General features: G+C 33.5%; 3 protein-coding genes across 8 annotated transcripts in view; 2 read left to right on the forward strand and 1 right to left on the reverse strand.

The window, feature by feature from the left end:
- LOC125048684 (probable beta-hexosaminidase fdl) overlaps positions 1-3,475 on the forward strand; it is a 94,094-nt gene extending 90,619 nt beyond the window's left edge. For all 3 annotated transcript variants that reach the window (XM_047647503.1, XM_047647521.1, XM_047647511.1), the window contains one exon: positions 227-3,475. In XM_047647503.1, the coding sequence (XP_047503459.1) occupies positions 227-1,958 (1,732 nt within the window). In that variant the 3' untranslated portion in view covers positions 1,959-3,475. The remainder of the gene's footprint in view (positions 1-226) is intronic.
- LOC125048658 (thyroid receptor-interacting protein 11-like) lies at positions 3,472-18,588 on the reverse strand. Of its 4 annotated transcripts, none has more exons than XM_047647477.1 (21): positions 18,354-18,588; positions 17,693-18,086; positions 17,420-17,605; positions 16,847-17,061; positions 16,401-16,629; positions 16,225-16,322; positions 14,757-16,107; positions 14,186-14,641; positions 12,669-14,114; positions 12,285-12,590; positions 11,336-11,653; positions 10,760-11,185; positions 10,344-10,676; positions 9,000-9,440; positions 8,785-8,858; positions 7,116-7,370; positions 6,815-6,902; positions 6,021-6,238; positions 5,347-5,460; positions 4,179-4,295; positions 3,472-3,577 (listed from the first exon to the last, which is right to left on the reverse strand). In XM_047647477.1, exons 1-21 carry the CDS (start codon positions 18,387-18,389, stop codon positions 3,530-3,532), a joined length of 7,149 nt encoding a protein of 2,382 aa, XP_047503433.1. In that variant the 5' UTR covers positions 18,390-18,588; the 3' UTR covers positions 3,472-3,529. The 4 variants fall into 4 exon arrangements, with proteins under 4 accessions (XP_047503433.1, XP_047503423.1, XP_047503414.1 ...); XM_047647467.1 differs by having other exon boundaries at positions 7,687-8,858; positions 12,285-12,455; positions 18,354-18,583; XM_047647458.1 differs by having other exon boundaries at positions 7,687-8,858; positions 12,285-12,458; positions 18,354-18,583.
- A 269-nt stretch (positions 18,589-18,857) lies between these two features.
- On the forward strand, positions 18,858-20,045 carry LOC125048708 (bis(5'-nucleosyl)-tetraphosphatase [asymmetrical]). Its single transcript, XM_047647543.1, has 4 exons — positions 18,858-19,015; positions 19,231-19,351; positions 19,429-19,514; positions 19,710-20,045. The coding sequence occupies exons 2-4, from the start codon at positions 19,240-19,242 to the stop codon at positions 19,941-19,943; spliced, it is 432 nt and encodes a 143-aa protein (XP_047503499.1). The 5' UTR covers positions 18,858-19,015; positions 19,231-19,239; the 3' UTR covers positions 19,944-20,045.
- The last annotated feature ends 206 nt before the right edge of the window (positions 20,046-20,251 follow it).

Raw genomic sequence — 20,251 nt, forward strand, 5'->3', positions numbered from 1 at the left:
CACCGTTTGAGCGAAGATTTAACGCGCGCATTTGAAGTCAATTGGCATTGGATGAGAGTAGCACCCTGTAGCCACTAGGCCAAGACCATTCAATTTATAATGAAGTATTTAAATAAAGAGCAGGAAGATATAGTTATTTAGAGATGAATATCGCACATCAACGTAAACACATAGATAAGCATAATTTAATAGAACAAGTCTATTCACTAAGTTCTTCACTTTTCAGGGGTATTGAGCCGCAATGGTCCTGGGTATGTAGAAACGAGCGCTGCGAGAGACTCCTTGCAGCAGAAACAACGTTGCTTCAGTCTCTAGCGACGTGTAACATGCTGTGCGCGTCCACGCAACTGTGGCCGCAACCCACGGGTCCAGTCAGCTTGGCGACTGCCGCAGTACCCGTCAGAGCTGATTCGATCACCCTACAAATACGATCCTCACCATCGCGTGAAGTCTCCAATTATCTAACCGGTGCCTTCTCACTATTCATCAAAGACTTGAAAGCGTTAGAGAGGAATGGGAATACAGAAAGTCGAAGAAACGACATTGGTAACACTAGAGACGTTGTAGTTCGTGTTGCTGTCAATGGCTCCGTCGATCCGCGACTACTTCTCAGTACTAACGAGAGTTATAAGCTGACCATGCGTCCCTCTGACAACGTCCTCTATGTTGACATCACCGCGTACTCTTTTTGTGGTGCTAGACATGGCTACGAAACGCTCTCACAGTTGATATGGATAGACCCATACGCAGGTTCACTTTTAGCTCTTGAAGCTGCGAGTATTGAGGATTCACCAAAATTTAAATTCCGTGGTCTCTTGCTGGATACGGCTCGCAATTTCTTCCCAGTCAACGAAATCATTCGGACAATTGACGCTATGGCTGCTAATAAATTGAACACGTTCCACTGGCATATCAGTGATTCACAATCGTTTCCTTTAAAGCTTAATAGCGTTCCTCAATTAACACAACATGGCGCATATGGCCCTGGTGCTATTTATACATCTGACGATGTCCGAAATGTAGTGAAAAGAGCTAAGCTACGTGGTATTAGGGTGCTCATAGAAGTGGATACTCCAGCCCATGTGGGACGTGCCTGGTCATGGGGACCAGCGGCAGGGTTTGGACCTCTAGCGCATTGCGTAGAAGTTGAACCTTGGAGTGCGTACTGCGGTGAACCACCATGTGGCCAACTCAATCCGAAAAACCCTCACGTCTATAATATCCTAGAAAAAATATACTCTGAAATCATTCAGTTGACTGGTGTTGATGACATATTCCACCTCGGTGGTGATGAAGTCTCTGAACGATGCTGGACGCAGCACTTCAACGATACGGATCCAATGGATTTGTGGCTTGAGTTTACAAACCGAGCTATGACGTCGTTGCAACGAGCTAATGGTGGTAAATTACCAGAAGTTACTTTATTGTGGTCGTCACGTCTGACTCGGTCCCCGTACCTAGAAAGATTGGATAAGAAACGGTTTGCTATTCAAATTTGGGGAGCCTCGCGGTGGCCAGAATCCCGAGCGGTTTTAGATTCTGGCTTTAGATCGATACTCTCGCACGTCGATGCGTGGTATTTAGATTGTGGGTTTGGTTCCTGGAGAGATAGCTCCGATGGCCATTGCGGGCCATATAGGTCGTGGCAGCAAATTTACGAGCACAGACCCTGGATAGAAGAAATGATCGGCATGGCCACTGGGGCAGAACCCTGGCGAATCGATGGTGGAGAAGTGTGTCTTTGGACAGAGCAGTCCGGTCCGGGTGGAGTCGACGCTCGTCTGTGGCCAAGGTCAGCTGCAGTCGCTGAAAGACTATGGTCTGATAGACCAGAAGGTGCAACTGCTGATGTTTATCTTAGACTAGATACTCAACGCTCAAGACTTCTAGCCAAAGGAGTAGAGGCCATGCCTCTATGGCCGAGGTGGTGCACGCACAATCCTAACGCTTGCCTGTAACGCACTTGAAAGCTCTTTATAAAGGTTTGAACAGATTACCTAAATTTTGTCTTTGAACAAATAATATGCTAAAATGGTTATAGCATAGAACGGTTAAATTATCTTTAACTTGGCGTTTAGAGGGAAAAACGAAGTCGATGATACGATAATAAATAATGTGTGCGATGTCGAGATATCCGAGACCAAGTATTTCAGGTAGAAAGGCTAATTAACTTAAAACGATGTACATAATCTATGTTTTGTACAGAATTGTAATTAAGCGTAAGAAATAATTAGACTAAGCACTAACTTAGATAGTTCAATACGTTCAAATGTATCCGTACTGCCAAGTAAGTCACAAGATTTGCTTAAATAATAATTATCAATATTAGTTGTGAATATATAAATCAATTTTTATTACGTTACATTTGTCTGTATGTTTAAGGCTGATTAGTATCACGATAATAATCGGCGCTCAGTACAGTATGTATGACTGTCCTAAAAGCTTTATTAAGGTCAATGTTCGGCACTGATAAACTGCGTGATACTAAAATAAGTCTAAGATTATTTATAAAATCAATTTATTACTCATGTTGTCAAAACGAATGATACTCATTGTTTTAGAGTAGTGTTGAGACTTATTTCATAATATATTCGTAATTTTTATGAAGATTGTTTATAAAAGTAGATTTTAGGTGTGTTAGGTTTTTAATATTCTATAAATTCGTAAATACAAAACTGCATTCCTTTCCACTGCTCCAATGTACTCTTTTCAAATTTAAAATCAGACATCATTTTATTGACCTTATAATAGACCCTGACAAAGCATTATTAATAAATAAAATAATAATTAATCAATTATGCTTTACGTAATAAAGTTCCCTGTTCTAATTTTGTAGTATATTTATTATGTATTAATTTATAACAAAAAGATGTTGTATACAAAATATATTTATTTTTTATTATATTGTTTTTACAGAGTCCTTTTTAGGTATTTTATGAGATTATTTTTTAGAGACTAAACGAATGAACCACAAAAAATCACGGAAAAGTTAATGAAAATGGAAAGTTTACTGAACCGTATCGCATACATGCATTTAAGCGTGTGTGGTTACTCTGAAAGTTTGCAGTTTTCTTGCAATATCCTGCGCTGTTGTCGTAAACGTATCGTATGGAACAAAACTCAATGTTGAATGTCAGGATTCGCTATTTGTAAAAACAGAGTACCGGTGCTGGCTTAATACAAAAACTTCAAATTAATCTACTCCGTGGTTTTGTTTATAATTTTGTTAAGTACAAAATTACATTAATTTTAAAATTTTCGAATAAAAGTCCGTTATTTTTTCCCTTTCTAACAAGTTGTTTACGCTGTGATGAAAAGAGATAGTTCTTTGAGTGATTTTTTTGAATGTCATAGTTTTTAGCTTTTTGTGTGTTTATTACGTAACAAGCACAACTTTGTACGTTTTGTAAGTAATGTTTTGGTGCTAAAAGCAATTTTGTGGTGTACTTCTATTGAATAAAAACAGTTTAATCGACAAAATGTTTTATTAAATCCAAATATAATAAATTAATATATTAAAACAGTGAAATTATTTTTTTCTGAAAATGTTGCTCAGGCGTCTGGACCGCGGTGTGGACTGCAAAAAAATTTACAATTCATTAACGAAATATTTCCTTGCTGACTGTTTGCATTAAGAAAACCTAATAAAAGTCAAACTTTAGACTTTCTAACACATTCATTAATGTTTCAAATGACTAACGGAACTGGCACAGAACTGTGTCCCACGTTCATTGAGAGATTATTAAAATCTTTGTAATATTTTGTATCAGATTTATAGCTTATATGTATTTTTTAGAGAACGTAATTAAAAACCTATAAAAACAAAAGTCTCTGAAGCTACCAACAACAAAACATAAAATTTTAAACTGGACCAATTAGAATTTTAAAAAGAAACAAATTGAAAAACAATTGATTAAAAAAATGGATAAAGCTTTTAGGATAAATTATGAGTTCGACATGTTAACAATAAATCAAGTATAGAACTTTTGGCATTCAAAAATATAAAAACTATTTGAGACTGTTTATTACTAGATTTCCCTGCAATTTTACCAGTCGATTCTGTCGAAGAATAAATGGACAATCCAAAACATATATCGACCAACCACACATTCGCTATGTTTATTCTATAGAAAATGAATAGTTTTAATAAACAATGGTTGAATGTCAGTATCGCTTACTTCGGTGGTATCGTTCTTGTTGGGACGGAATAACGAGCGAAGACGCGACGGAGTACTAGTCTTGCGGGAGGCGTTGGGCTCAGCTTCCACGCGGAGAGACTCTCGCAGTTCAGAGTCCTGGAAAAATATTAAATTTTCAATACTCAATTGCCATTGAAAGCGGCCTGTCTGCCCCATTAAAAGAACTTGTTTGACTTCCAATCTGAATAGATGAGATTAGAATAAGATAGAACTAGATTTTTAAAATTAGAACGTTGGATTGAACTTGATTGCGATTGGACAACAGAGTCAACCAATCACAATCAAGCGATCCACCATTTTATTTTTCAAACAAAAATGTAGTTTCAAAAACAAAAATACAGATTGCGCTATTCAATTGAGGAGGATAATAGACGTTGATGAACTAATATAAATGTTAATTGCTCATCATTTCATGTATTCACAAAAATGACATAATTTCAACTCTTTATAACGAATTTCAAGGGATATTTATTCGTTATATAGAGTGTTGATTATAGGGGAGAAAAGAGTATAAACAACCAAATTTTTAATTTTATTACAATAATTTCTAATGTTATTAGTTTATTACTATCAACAGGTAAATTATTCTAAACACATAAAATACATAACGCTTTTCTTTTACTGGCCATCTTGACAGTTTCAAAGTTTGTTTACGACTTATAATACACGATAGGTGACGGTGGTGCGTTTAGTGACTGAGACCAAAATTTCCTACAGGCAATGTAATCTAAGAATAATGGCATACGTTTCAGTGCAATTAACAATAACAAAGGCGAGACGGCTGTTTATGACCTCAGATGTCTTATATAGAAATTTCGGCACCTCAAAAGGTTAGTTTTGTAATCTTACGTATTTACACTTAAGTATGTTGTTTATGTCTAAATATGAAAATATTTCTTCGTTATAGATAAATGGCTGTTGCTTTATAAAGAGAGAATTACTGTATGAGTTTAGTGTTAAACGAAACAAAGGTAACTATTTTTTATGTTATAGAGAGTTTTTCGTTATACCGAATTTATAAATTTACACTGTATTTCATATTACGTATCGAAATTCTACGACAGCTCTCATTCCGAAGATCAGTAATTGGTCAAATGGATCGACTGAACGAGTGATGCTCTTACCCAATCATAGGAAATATACTCACAGTGGCTGATAGTCTTCCGGCCTGTTTGCTGGGCGTTGGTGGTCCAGGCTTCTTATACGCAGTAATACCCACTTCTTTGCGCACCCCTCTACCACCCAGGGACATTGAGCCCATCTGAAATAATCAATTAATATGTTCTAATGTCCCATTTTCTTTAGCAGCTCCAGAAATTGTACCTTTCATAGTTGTGCCAATAATAATTGAATTCAAAGAAATAATAATCTCCACGCTTAAAATGATACCTACAATTTTTATGATTTGTTTAATTTATCAGTTTGATGATCAATTTTTGGACGACTCATTGGTCTAGTGGTTAGTACCCCTGACTGCGAATCCATGGGTCCCGGGTTCGATCCCCGGCTGGACGAACATCGATGTGATGAGCATTTGGTGTTGTGCTTAGGTCTTGGGTGTTTAAATATGTATTTATATGTCTATCTATCTATAATATGTATGTATATCCGTTGCCTAGTACCCATAACATAAGCTTCACCAGCTTAGCATGGGACTAGGACCTAGGTAAATTGGTGTGAATTGTAAAAAAAAAAATACCGAATGAACCTGAATTCTGGTTTCCTGGTGAGGTTTTCCTTCAGTTTGAGAGACGCATACCTGCTTTAAAGGTTATATAAAGACTAAATATTATTAATAAGAGCTCAAAGTCATATACATACTTTAATATCGTCCTCTTGTAAAGCCTGCACGAACTGAGTTTCAGCCGGATAAGAACTCTTGAGATGCGGCGGACAAAGTGAGTTCCTCCACTTCAATTCGGACAATCGTTGCCCATTATTTGGGACTTTCTCCTTCTTGGGCGTAGATTGCAACTCATTCAACCATCTGTTGTCAAAAACCTCACCTTCTTCGTCTAACGTGTGGACGCCACGGGTTTCTGAATGTTAAAACATATAAAAACGCTGATAAGGACATAATATGATTATAAATTTAATATTTTTTTTTAAATATACTAACCAAATTAAATGCAACTAAAGGAGAAAACCTTAAATGGAAGCCTAAAGATTTTATTATTGCTAAAACCTTTCTTAAAGTGTTCTTAATAAACACGTAAATGCAAAACACAACCAAGTTAACAAGTTGCCGTCGAAGATCTCGAAATGAAACTAAAAGTTTATTACAAAAGCATTTCCTAAGGCAACCTTGAAATAGCATTAAGTTCTTTGAAGCTTTTAGACGGGTATTTGATCAATATTAGCACAGCACGCCATCTACCCATTTCATTGTAATTTCTACCGAGTGAAGATCTCTTGGCAATCAAGTTTATTCAAAGTTTTAAAAATAAAAAAATATCTCCAGCATAATAAACAAATAAGTACGTCAAGTACTTAACAAAAACCCTTCAAGTTCTAGGTTTCGATCCCCGATGAAATGATTATTGAATTGGTTAATAGACACAAGAAAGTCCTAGATTAAGAAAATTTTGCGTGATTCAAACAATTCCCAAATGTACCTTTAGTGTTGTTGGTGACGGGCAGAGAGCGCAATGAATGACAATCTGAAGGTCTGGATGGCTCCTCTTGGTGAGCTACGAGACCAGACTGAAAAAAAAGAACAGAGATAAATATATTTTTAAGAATATGTCAAATTTCTGGAATCATTTGTATTGCGGATGCCATTATCATCTTTTAAATCCGGGGGAATAAGATCGAAAGAATTAATAAATTTATAACAAATTTTATAAGCAAAATAAAGTCTGCAAAAGGAAAAATAAATTCTCAGTATCATTTTAGATGTATGTAAGATTGTCTTACCGAATGCACGTGTTGAAGGGACATAAGAGAGCCAGACCGCTGAGTCTTCCTCAGCCACTCCGCCTCATCCTTTTTCATCAAGAACTTCTCTCCGACATTCCACAGCTCGGTGGTCAACGACCTTATATGTTCCTGGTAAGTCCTACTCGACTCCTCGAGCTTATTACGAGTCTCTTCCAACTCTTTCTCCAATGCCGATATCTCTTCTTTTTGTCTCTCTTTGAATATGGAAATTTGCTCTTGATACAGTTGTTTCTGCAATATTATCGATACATGTAACATCAATAGCTAAAAGACATCAAACATGCTGTCAATTTGGTATAACGCCATGTTACATATAATACATATATACATAGCATGCCCATGCAATATAAAAACAATTACCTTGATGAGTGCAGAAGCAAACTAAACTACTTGTTTTAATGAACGCAAATAAAACAAGATAACAATTAAAACATTTATTATATAAATAACAAGTCACATGATAAGCCACTCAATAATCCATCTGTAGATAGAACCACCACACAACCTGGTATAATAATATCAACAACAGTAGAGGGACGATACTGACCATTTTAGCCTTCATCCGGTTGAGTTTGTCTTCGTATTCCGCTCGAACCTCCATTAATGTCACAGATTGCGCATCCTTCGCCCCATCTCCGCTCTTAGCCGAGGAAACTTCCTCTAAAAGCTTCTGGAACGAATTCTCCAGCTCTCCAAGTTGAACCTCTAAACTCGCATTTTGGTAACCCGACGAAGATAGCGATAGTCTATCCATTTCACTGGTAAAAGCCTGCTTAATCTTCTCGGAAGATATCGTTCGACCGATACATCGCTCCACCCATCTCTCCATGTTCATTGCACACTCCGACAAATCCTGCATCACAGCCGCGTAGCCTCTTTCTAGTTTACACATGGTGGCGTCAGTTATATGACCGTCCAAGTTAAGAATTTCCCGTCTAACCGTCCGTTGCAGAGACACGACTCGACTCAGTTTCTGACTGTAAAGCTCCTTCATCGAGTTAAATGTCTTCACACTAACGGATAGCTCCGTCAAAAACTTCCTCATATTGATAACTTCGGATTCGTTAATCCTATTCACTTCCGATAATCTATCTCTCTCTTTTTGAAGAGCGATCTGCTTCTCTGAACATCTCTTGAGATGTCTATCTGTAGTTTCCAAAAAGTTCTCGAGATCTTCCATGGTTATTGTTCCCGCATTAAGGTTTCGCCTAATTTCATTGTCGCTTGTTGTGGAATTGCCAAAGTTGGATAGTTCCTTTAAGATGCTGGTGCTTTTAATTTCGGCGACTCTTTTGAGGATCATAGCTTGATACCTAGCCGAGAGTTTAATTATCTGCGTGGCTCTATTTTCTGTTACGCTCATTTTGGACACTTGCTTCTTGAGTTCGGCGATTTCTTCGTTCTTTTGGTAGACTATTTTCTTGATCTGACAAGAGAGTTGCTGGCAGTTTTCTTTACTGAGCTCCAAATCTTTGGAGACATCGAGAAGTTTGTTTTCCGATTCAGCGAGAAGAGACTTGAGGTATGTAATATCGCTTTGTAGAGAGGTGATAGTGCGATTTTTGTCGTGGAGAATTATCTCCAGGTCTGAAATAGTTTTGAAACTGTCCGTTGAGGTGTGTGAGTCTGTGGAGTTATTATCTACCTGATTGTGAAGTTGACGGAGTTCCTTTTCCACTTGATGTCTGTTAGGTGATTTTTCTCGGCTGGTTACTGCAACTGAAAAGATAAGTATTTTTAGTTTCATTATATATTTTCCAACTATACATTCTTTTCGTACAAGTTTAAAATTGTTTAACACTAAAACATAAAAAGTATTTTTTTTACTTAAGGCAAGTAAATAATATTCTTAATACTCACATGTTTCTCTTTGACCAACAAGTTGAATCAACTCTTCATTCTCCTTTCTTAGAACATTCACAACCTCCAAATCTATCTTTGCATCATCTAAACGCTGTCTCAAATCTCCAACATCTGAGTTCAAAGCCTTTATTTCACTCAAATAATGTTCTTTAGCACTTTTCTCTTCTGTCAATTTCCTATTCATCTCTTTTATTTCTAAATTCTTATTGTTGATGGACAGAATAGCGTTTTCTCTTTCACCTTTTAACATTTCAATGCTCTTTTGCAATACATCTATCTCTTTTTGTTTCTTTTCTAGATCTACTTTCGCTTTATCGTGATATTCTTGTAGGAGATTACATTTATTAATAAGGTTTTGCTTTTCTTTATCAAACGTTTGAGATAAACGTTTATTTTCATCCAATGTGGAGTCGAGACGTGATTTCATGTCATTTATTTCTGTAAAATATTCAATTTTCTAATTTAAATTCTTTCACTCACCACATCAAAGGTAAAGTAGAAATATTTAAAAATTTAATAAATATATAAAATAAAATAATAACATAAATAGAAGTACTTAGACATTAGTATACCTAACGTAAGTAATAATAAAATGCACACGATTGTTTCAATAACAGAGCGCTATGATCGCCAACAAACTGTTATACAGTTTGGCGATTTTTTGATGTTGTTGTAAGTGTTTGTACATGTTTTGATAAATAAAAAAAAATTAAAAAGCAGGAGCTACAGCTAAAGTACAACAGTCTATACTGGATGCTAGGAAAAAAATCGAGACTTTCTCTAGACAACAAACACCTAATATATAAAGTCATCCTAAAGCCCATTTAGACATATGTCCTCCAACTGTTGGGCAGCGCAAGTGATACAAACATAAATATACTCCAGCTACAACAGAACAAGATCCTAAGAGCAATTGCAAAAGTACCAAGGGGCATAACCAACAACGATGTTCACGAACACCTTAAAATAAGAACTATGAAAGAGGAAATCCGGAGACTGGCAGCGAAATACAAAGAGTGGTTGACCTGTTAAGCGAACGAACTTGCTCGCCAGCTCACCATAGAACAGTAAGTGCGACGACTAAAACATCACCATATTTTAGAGCTAGAAGACAGGCAGTAGCTCTAGGCAGCAGAATGAGTAGATGCTTCCAATGGGAAGACACTCCACTGAACAGATTCGCTCATACCCTTATTGGGCTGATTGCAATCCCAGAAGAAAAAAATCTTCCCTAAAGTGACCAAGTCTATTACTTACACTCGCTTAAAAGGTATGTTGTGTATTTATAAATATATTTTCGCAATCAATATAAAATTAAATATTATCAATTATGAAGCTTACCCATTTCTTTGTTCTTTAATTCTTGTTCTAATTCCGTTCTCATCTTGACCAACTCAATATTTTTTTCCTCAATCACAATATTTGCTTCGAGTTTAACATTTAATTCGTTAATTTGTTTTATCAATTCCCCTTTTTCCCGTTGCAAAACGGATCTATCTCTTTCTAAATTCGTAACTTTGTTAAGAATTTCGTTGTGACTTTGTATTTGTTCTTGCAATAAGCTGTTATTAATTTTGAGTTCACCCAAGTCTTTATTAATTGAATCACGCTCTTTTTGCACTACATCCAATTTGATTTTTAGTTCATTATTTTCTTCATCTTTGCAAACAATATCTGCAACAAAACACATGGTTTCTTATAAGTTTTCCGAGGAAACTTCAATATTAATGGAACAATCATAGTACATAAATCCATACCTTTTCTACATTTCTCAAATTCCTCATATAAACTACCCTTTTCATCCGTAAGTTGAGTCACTTGATTCTGAAAACCACTTATCTCAGATTCCAGTTTAGTCTCTAAATTTTCCTTTTCCTTTCTCAATGCATCCAAATCTCTAAATAGTGCTTCAAATGCGTGGTCTTTTTCATTAAGTTTGCCGAGAGAATTACTTTTTTCAACATTAATTAATTCTTTTAACGTTGCTATTTCTCCTTCTAACGCGTCTATTGTTCTGACGTGAACATTAATAACTTTATTGAGACTCGTCTTTTGATCCTCCATAACTGATTCTGTCACTGTAATCATGTTTTTGAGTACTTGCCTCTCTGATTCAAATTCGCTTATTAACTTCTCTTGAATTTGTTTATGGGTCTTGATTTCTTCTTCAAATGACTTTATGGCTAAAATAATATGCTACGATTTAATATTTTTCTAGTAATCCTATATTTATATTAAGCTTTATATTGTAAAAGAGCACACATTTATCAAAGATTTATAAACAAATATATTTTATTGAAATCGCATGAAAAAATTTAGTACGTAAAAATTACCTTGATTATTTTTATCGATGGTCTCTTGTAATTTATCTCTTTCATTTCTCACACCATCCAGTTCTACTGTCTTATCTTTTAAATAATTAGTCAATTTTGTTACCATCATGTTTAAGTTGTCTATTTGACATTCATATGTTTCTCTTAATTTATCTGTCAAATTTTCGTTATCAATTAGTTTGTCTTTCAAAGAGTGTACTTTTTCATCTAATTGTATTCTAACTCCAGTCAATTCATTGTGAAGTGATTCATTGTCTTTTTGTAGTCTCTTAATTTCTGCTGTTTTTGATTCTAAAGTTTCACTTTGTTGACCAATTTCTGGAATAAAAAAGTGTTGTTTTACGGTTAATGGTACAATGTGAAAGAGAGCCATCTTAGCGGCGATCTATTCTTATAATCGACAGTCTCGCTCGCACTTACAGGTCTTATGTGAGAGGTGTAGTGATGTGCGTAAAAAATTTAGAGGTGCATATCGATAACGGGTAGGTACGATCGATATGCTTTATGTTAAGTATTAATGGGAATAATTTTTAAATTGAGGCAAGCTTTTTTATCGGGGTCAGTTTCAATTCTTTTAAAAACAGGAACACGTTGTGAATAACAGCCCGAACTTAAGCTTTGATGTCACCATTTAATTTCTTCAAAGCCCCGTTAGAAAAAATATTCTCAACTGTGAGAATTGCGTAACGAAGGGAAAGTAATGTAATGAGTGTCATAACAAAATTTTTTATATTTATAGAAAAACATCAACCGACCCAAATTATAGACAACAGGTTGCATTGCGTGCACATTTCTACTGTCTGTGACATTTATCGCCCGACGACTCAGTTTAAAATGCGTCGACTGTAGTTACAGGGAAGTAAGTGAGGAGCACTACTCCTAGTGCACATAACTTAAACAAGTGTGATAACTCAGTGTGGTCAAAGGCATTATTGAGGAAAAAACGAACCTTTAAGAAGATTTTGTATATCTTCTTCAAGTGTCAAAACTTTTTGCTTATGCTTGTCTCTGGACTCTTTTAATGTTTTAATTTCTTCATTTAAGCCATTTTCATTTTTCTTTGACATTGTCAATTCTTGTATAAGAGATTCGGCTACGTCCAAAATACTAGTAAATTTCTCTGCTAAATTGAGGTCTTTAGATTTTAATTTATGTTCAATTAAATTGGCAAGGTTTTTGGTACTTATTATTTCTATAAATGAATCAAAGCCACTATTTAATGCAGAAGCAATTTCATCATGCGCACCTTTTAAGTCTGAAATCGAAGGTTCATTGAATATTATTTATATATATTAAATACATAAATATCAACAGGAAAATAATTGATACATACGTTTGTAATCAGATTGAAGATGTTTGAATTCTGATGTTATATTTTTCATTTCTTCCTCTGAATTTATTGTGGCTACAGAGTATTGCTGACTTATTTGTTCAAATCTCTGATTAATTTGATCTTTTTCACTTGTGACGTCATCCAGTTTTTGTTTCATTTCATTTGATATCTTCATAAGTAATACTTTTTCTTGAATTATATCGGTTTTTTCTTGCATTAAATCGTTTTTGACATTTGTTAGGTCCATCATGTTATTTTTTAAAAGTTCTATTTGAGCGAGAGACTCCTCTTTTTCAACTATGAAGCTTTCCACCTGCTGGTAAAGCTTAGATTTTTCGTTTTCAAGCGCATTTATCATCGTTTTAAGCTTAGATACGTCCTCTGTTAAGTTTTCCCTTTCAATGGTCAGTTGGTTAAATTGTTTTTCAAGATGCATTCTATTTAATATCTCAGTAGCTAATTTCTCGTCTAATTCTGCTTTCTTATCAGCCATGTTGCTTTTTTCTTGTTCCAACATTTTTTTATTTAAACCTTCATCAATTAGTTGCTGTGTTAGGCATTCTTTTTCTTGAATTAATGTTTCCTTAAAGTTCTTTAAATTGTCTAATTCTTCTAACACTTGCTTCTTTTGCAAAGATATGGTTTCTTTTTCCTCTTCAACCATTTTCCTCATATTTTTTTCTTCCAACAGTTCTTGAATCATTAAAGCTTTTTCGTTTAGCAACGAGTCTCGTTCAGCTTTCAAAACCCTGTAAGCTGTTTGATCATCTAAAGTTTTTTGCAGCAAAATGCTATTTTCCACCAATAAGTTTTTCTTTTCTGACTCTAACGAATCTCTTACTGCTTTCTCAGTAGCAAGGGTATGTTTTAAATCGTTACTTCCTTGATCACACGCTTTCTTCAGTTCAACTATCTCTTCATTCATTTCACTAATAATCTCCAGATTCATATTATTTTGTGAACTAATATCAGTAATAGCATTTTCTTTTTCAGCATTCACTTCATTTAGAGATTTAACAATGTCAATATAATCATGAATCTGTTTATCTTTTTGATTATTTAGTTGCTCTAACTCAAATTTCATTTTCTCCCATTTCTTTGTGTCAGCGTCATAATTTTGTTTTACTATTTCTAACTGTTGCACTAAAGACTGCACATTTCCTTCCAAATCTTCAATCAAGCTATTCTTTTCCTTGACAATCATTTCATGGCTAATGTTATCCTCTTCTAAGCTATATTGTAGTTGTACATTTTCTCGCTGTAAAGCATCTAAAGCTTGTTTTTTCATTTCAGTTTCTGTTTTCAGTTGATTTTGCAATTCTGTATTAATCAACTTTAATTCTTCGACCAAACATTGTAAATTATAAATTTCAGTTTCCTTCTGCAAAATTATTTCTTTGTGATGTGTTTCAGCTTGTGATATGTCACATTCTAATGTCTTTAAGTCTGAAAAAGATAAACAAGTTACAAAGCCTTCCTATTTTGTTTTAAGTAGATATTATATGGTATGTACTTACCAGCACATTTTTTGGTATTGTCAGTCTCCATTTCCTTCAAAACTTTAGAAAGCTGAGCAATTTCTGATTTATTTTTTAAAACTTCTTCACTGTACTGAGATGTTATATTATTAAACAATTCACATTTTTTAAGATACTCTTTTTCAATACTACTTTTTCGACTGGTTTCTTCACTAAGTTTCTGAAGTAATAATGTTTTTTCACTTTCAACAACAGCAAGTGTTTCTCTTTCATCCTGTATTATTTTATTAAGGCATTCTTTTTCTATTTTCAGTGTTTGTATAGATAGTTCGTATTTTTCACTTGCGCAATTAGACTTTGATTTAAGTTCTTTAAGTGATTTTTCTGTATCAGTAAGTTTAACTGCTAATTTAGATGTTTCAATGTTAAAATCGTGCTGTAACTCATCAAACAGTTTTTTGTTAACTGCAGCAGAATCTTCAAATTGTTGAATTACTGCAAAACCAACCATATATTAAATTAAACAAGAAAACAGTGCAGTAAAGCGATTATTATACCATTTGACTACTTAATAAATCAGATACAGCACCTATAAATATGAACACGTTACCTGTGCATTTTTCTTCGAGAAGTTTTGAAAATTTATTAATTTCTTCATGTAGAGATGCTATGATTGTAGACTTTTCTTCCAATACTTTTTGGAGGTCGTCATTTTCTTTGCATATAGAAATATTTTTTTCTTGTTCTGCAATTTTTTCTTGTTCTTCAGACTTAAGTTTATCTTCCAAATCTTCTAAAATTGAAGCTTGTTTCAGTCTATTTTGTTCAACTTCTGCTTTAAGAGTTTTTATGACCGTCTTTTTCTCAGTTATGTCATTTGTTAGTTGATTCAATTTCTCCTTAAATTTAGATTTTTCACCAACAAAATTTTCATTTATTTCTTTTAATTTTAATTCTTTTTCAGTAATTGTATTATCTCTCTCTGCTATAATATTTTCTAGTTCGAATATTCTGTTTTGCAAACCTAGTTTGTACTTTATTTCATCATGTAATTGACTTTTAAGGGTGTTTATTGTAGCTTGAGATTCATTTAAATCACATATCAGTTTCGTTTTCATTTCACCATAACCACTTTCAAGACCGTCTATGTCATTTTCTAATTTTTCAATTTTAGTGTCGCGGTTTTTAATCTCATTTAGCAGTTTCTCTTTATTTTCTTCTAACACTTTGCACTCTTCTTGAGATTTAGTATAGCTATTCTTTACACATTCCAACTCTGTCTTTAACTCTTCATTAGCATCAGTATATTGTTTTAACTGCATGTGTGCATCTAACAGTTCACGACATTTATTTTGTAGTTCTTTTTCAAGGGCTGACCTTTGTGTAGCAAGGTTCATTAAATCATTATTATGTTTATTGGAAATGTCATCTTTAAGTTCTTTTTCTGATTTTAGCTGCATTTGAAGGTTCTCAATCATTTCACCATTTTCATTAATTTTATCTTGCAATTCAAATAACTCATTATTCCTGTTAAGTGCTTTGTCATTCAATAACATTATTGTTTTTTCATATTCTTCTCTCAATTTATTTTTGGAGGACTTTTCAGCTTCAATGTCGACTTGAAGATTTTTAATAACATTTTCCAGTTTAGCCACTTCATTATTTAGACTCTGTAGAAGAGAAAGTTTTTCTTCTTGTAATGTTTGAATTTCCTGCATCTTTGTGGCAATATCTCTTTTTGACGTTTCGTTACTTTCCTTTAATTTTATTTGCATCTCATCAAGGTCACTGCTTAGTTTATTTATTTCATTATCAAAATGTAATTTCATGGTATTTTTTACTTCTACCTCCTCATTAATAATGTGATTTAGGTTTTTTATTTCAGTATCTTTCTGGGATACAGTGACACCAAAAGCTATTCTTTCATTTTCAAACTTTTTACTTAAGTCAGTTAATTTGGTCTATAAAAGAATTGGATTTAGTAAGTTCAAGTTTATATACAACAATTTATATAAATAAGATTTTACACCTGTTTATATTAAATGCAAAAGATTACTAACTTTATTTTTAATATTTACCTTTAATTCTTTAATTTGTGTTTCAAGGACAACTATCTTTGCTCGCTCCTCTCCAAGTTGGACTTCAATAACATTTGCACAGGCTTCACTGCAAATAGCTGTAACACATAGAATTATATGTATTATTTTGTATTTAATGAAACTAGACTAATTTATAATAATTATCCACCACTCACATGTATTATTCAGAGGAGAGTGAAAACTAATGTCATTATCATCACATTCCAGTTGACTACTGTCTAAACCATTTAAACGATTATGTTGCCGTAATTCTGAGACTAACTCTTCAAGAGATTGTGTCCTTTGTCTTTCATTTTCTAACTCTTCAGTTAACTGGTTAGCTCTGGTTGTCTCTTGTTGATTCAGGTTAAGTAAAATATCATATTGGCGTTTGGTTTCATCCAACTACAAATAAAGAAATAAATACAAGTATTTTGTCCATTACAAAGTAGGTTTAGTCATTACATCTACATAAGAATACAAACTGAATTAAATTACATTAAGGAGTTTTTATAACAATAATTGTAGACTTCAGCTTCTATAGTCAGTAGATATATGGATTAAATAATAAAATATTGAAATATAAATATTTATATCAATACCTAGAATGTTAAATACATACCTTACACTTATATACATCTCTTTCATGTTGCAAATCATCCATTTGTTCCTGAACATTAACCAAACGTTGCTCTGTTTCTTCCAATTGCTTCTTTAATTTAGTTGAATTATTTCCTTTCGGCTCTAACATCTGTGACTCCTCTTTTTGCCCACAACATAGTGATATTTTGGCCTTTAGATTAAGAACCTCCAACTTGTAATTTTCTTTATCTTTGACTGAAAAGTTTTAATACGGAATGGGAGCGTCCAAGTATTACGTAACGAAGTTTGGGGGGGAGGTGGTCCATTTGTAAAACGTTACGATGCGGGGCGGGGATCGAATTAGGCGTTATTTTTTCGACTTTCGACGTTCCAGTACTTTACACCACATAATGGTAACTTTTAGGTATAAAGAGTCACTAGGTGGTCACGAAACGTTTTACTATACTTGGGTACAGAAAACGTTACGGCGCGTTACATGGGGGGATGTCAATAATCTCCGACAATTGCGTGACGTCATACTTGAACGCTCCCAATGTTAATAAACACTAATTTAATTTCTATAAGTACATCTCTGTCAACATTTCAAAATTACCTAGTTTTTCAAGCTTCAAGTTAGTCCTGCTAAGCTCCTCTTGAAGAAAATTTCGATCAAATCGTTCAGCATCTAAAGATGCTTGCAATCGTCGCACTTCACTATGAAGTGAACGTAATGCTGGTGGAGTTTGAGATACTGTAAACTGCTCCAAGCTTGGCCCTGGAATAGCTTGAATACAAGACTCTGAAATTAAAATATTTTTATATATTTAATTAATTATGAAAAATATGTATTGAGAAATTATCAAATGATATTAAAATAGTATTATACCTTTAATAGCTGTCCAAACATTATCAAGTGAAATATTGGAGCAAGCCATCAAGCATTTAGTGAACTTTAATATTACTTCTTGATCTTCCGTTTGAAGATTTTTGCACATGGCACTCCTAATATATACATCTTTGGAGTTAACACACACAAAATACAACAGTAATGAAGCAGCTGTATACACCTCATCTTCTGACTCTGGTTCTGTTGAGCCATTTTCAAATTTAAAATTAGGAAACTTTTCTATTATAAACTCTTGCACTGTGTGAGCATCCAACAAAGATGATTTTGATTCATCCAAACTAAAATTATCCCTCAAATGTGATATTATACCAACAAGCGTTTCCAAATTAATGTGTAAGACTTTTTTTTTCTCATCATTAAAGTAACAATTTATCTGAAATAAAAGATTATGAAATAAACAAAAGAAAGAAGAAAAGGATGTTTCAATACGGAAATGCGACTACAAATTTAGTATGGATTAAAAGTCAAGCAAAACATCTGGCGACAACAGATGCGCACCTGGCCTGTAGACCCAACCGTTGTAATAACGGACACGGATCGTTATTCCGATTATTCAAATTCCAATTATAACGAACTGTATAACACGTTAATAATATCTTTATCACAATAAAGTCTATTAAATGTTCATCAAAATGCTTACCCAGTTTGTTATAACAATTTTCCACTTTTTCAACATGGTCAACGTTCTGTTTCAATCTCGCACTGATTAGGTGAAAACAAATTACAAATTGTACCGCATTACACACTAGTCCTAGAAGGTTAATACCACATAATTTTTTTTAATTAGAAGCCGTTTCCTAATAAATCCATGTTGTAATGTTGATCACAAGCCGTTGCAGTTTGAAAATAAGTTTTTTTTTGATTCGATACTCTTTTTCAAACCTCCAACGAAACGTTAAAAATGTTGACAGTTAGTAGCTACAGATATACTTAATTTTTTTTAAATACTGCTCCAGCAGTTACTTTTAAAATATGATTGAACTAATAATATTACTTATAAAACTTTTTTAAATTGTAAAAATATTTTGCATTTTAACATTTCCGAACATTTTAGTTTTTGAGCTATAACACGAATAGTGAAATAAAATACGTTATTTACGTTCATAGACAGTGAACACAAGGACAGTAGTCAGAAGTAACAAATTTTGACAATTGACACCAACAATTTGTTTATTTATTTATTTAGTATTCCCCTAACCCCTTTTTAAGCAATTTAATTTACAATTCGAACTTACTATTTTCAAATGTAAATTTGAGTTCCTTCACACACGAAAATAAGATTTATTTACTGTCACGAAAAAGGTAAACCAGAACGGAAATATTTCTCTCACAAGTTAACATTTTTTTTTTTAAGTATAAGTAATTAGTCATTAAACGGAAAAAAACTCTAGAAAATCTTATTACGACTGTTTCCTTTTCTTGTTAACAAGAGCACTATTGGAGAATAAGCTTAATCCAAGGTAACAATGTAAGTAATTCAATTAGAACATATTACTACATTTGCATTTCCTTTCCAGAACAAGATTATGTCGCCGACACGAGCTGCAGGTTTAGTTATATACAGATACTCTAATGAGCTAATACAGTTTCTTCTTTTACAAACCTCATATGGTATACATCATTGGACCCCACCTAAAGGTACAACAATTAGTATTTTTATTTTTGAATGTTTATTTATTTTCTAATTACTATGTGAACTATTGAATTGTCTTTAGGCCATGTTGATCCAGGCGAATCTGACTGGGAGACAGCATTACGAGAGACACAAGAAGAAGCTGGTTACAGAAAGGATGATTTAGAGGTAATTTTCTGTTTTGAGAAGTATTTAGAAATACTCTTAAATTTAAAGGAGTTGTTCTATCCTTTCTGATATACTCTCAGCTTAAGTACTGAAGGAAAGGTGATCCTTAAAGTATATTTTGAGATATTAAAATGGTCATAGTTAAGTTAATATTAATATAGTTTTTAATATTAAGAACAAATGTGGATATTACAGATTGATCAAACCACAAAGAAAGTTCTCTCTTATGAAGTAAATGGAAAACCCAAAGAAGTGATATACTGGCTAGCAAAATTAATAGACCCAGAAGCACCAGTGAAACTTTCAGATGAACATCAGGATTTCAAATGGCTACCTTTACCACAAGCCCAAGACTTGTCAGGTTATGATGATATGAAACAGTTACTTTCTGAATTTTATGGACTAGCATCTCGTAAATTGAAACAATGAAGGTTAAGTTAGACCAATATTATATAGGCAATGATGTAAGAATTTAATTAAATTATCCAAATCAATGTATATAGGAATAAATATATCAATAACTATAAGGTTTCTAATTTTTTATTATTTATTTCTCTGATAGCTTGACTTGCTATGTATAAATTATTATGGATTATTTTGATGCTGGTGACCCTGGTTCTCTCATTTCTTTTGTTCTTATATTAAATAGGTAGTAGGACTTAAACAGGTTCAGTGTCTATAAATAAAGAATTCTAGAGGTAGATGAGACCATGTGAATAAAGAGAAGGGACAACATT

The sequence above is a fragment of the Pieris napi genome, chromosome 1 (genome assembly GCF_905475465.1).
Source record: "Pieris napi chromosome 1, ilPieNapi1.2, whole genome shotgun sequence".
NCBI lineage: Eukaryota > Metazoa > Arthropoda > Insecta > Lepidoptera > Pieridae > Pieris > Pieris napi.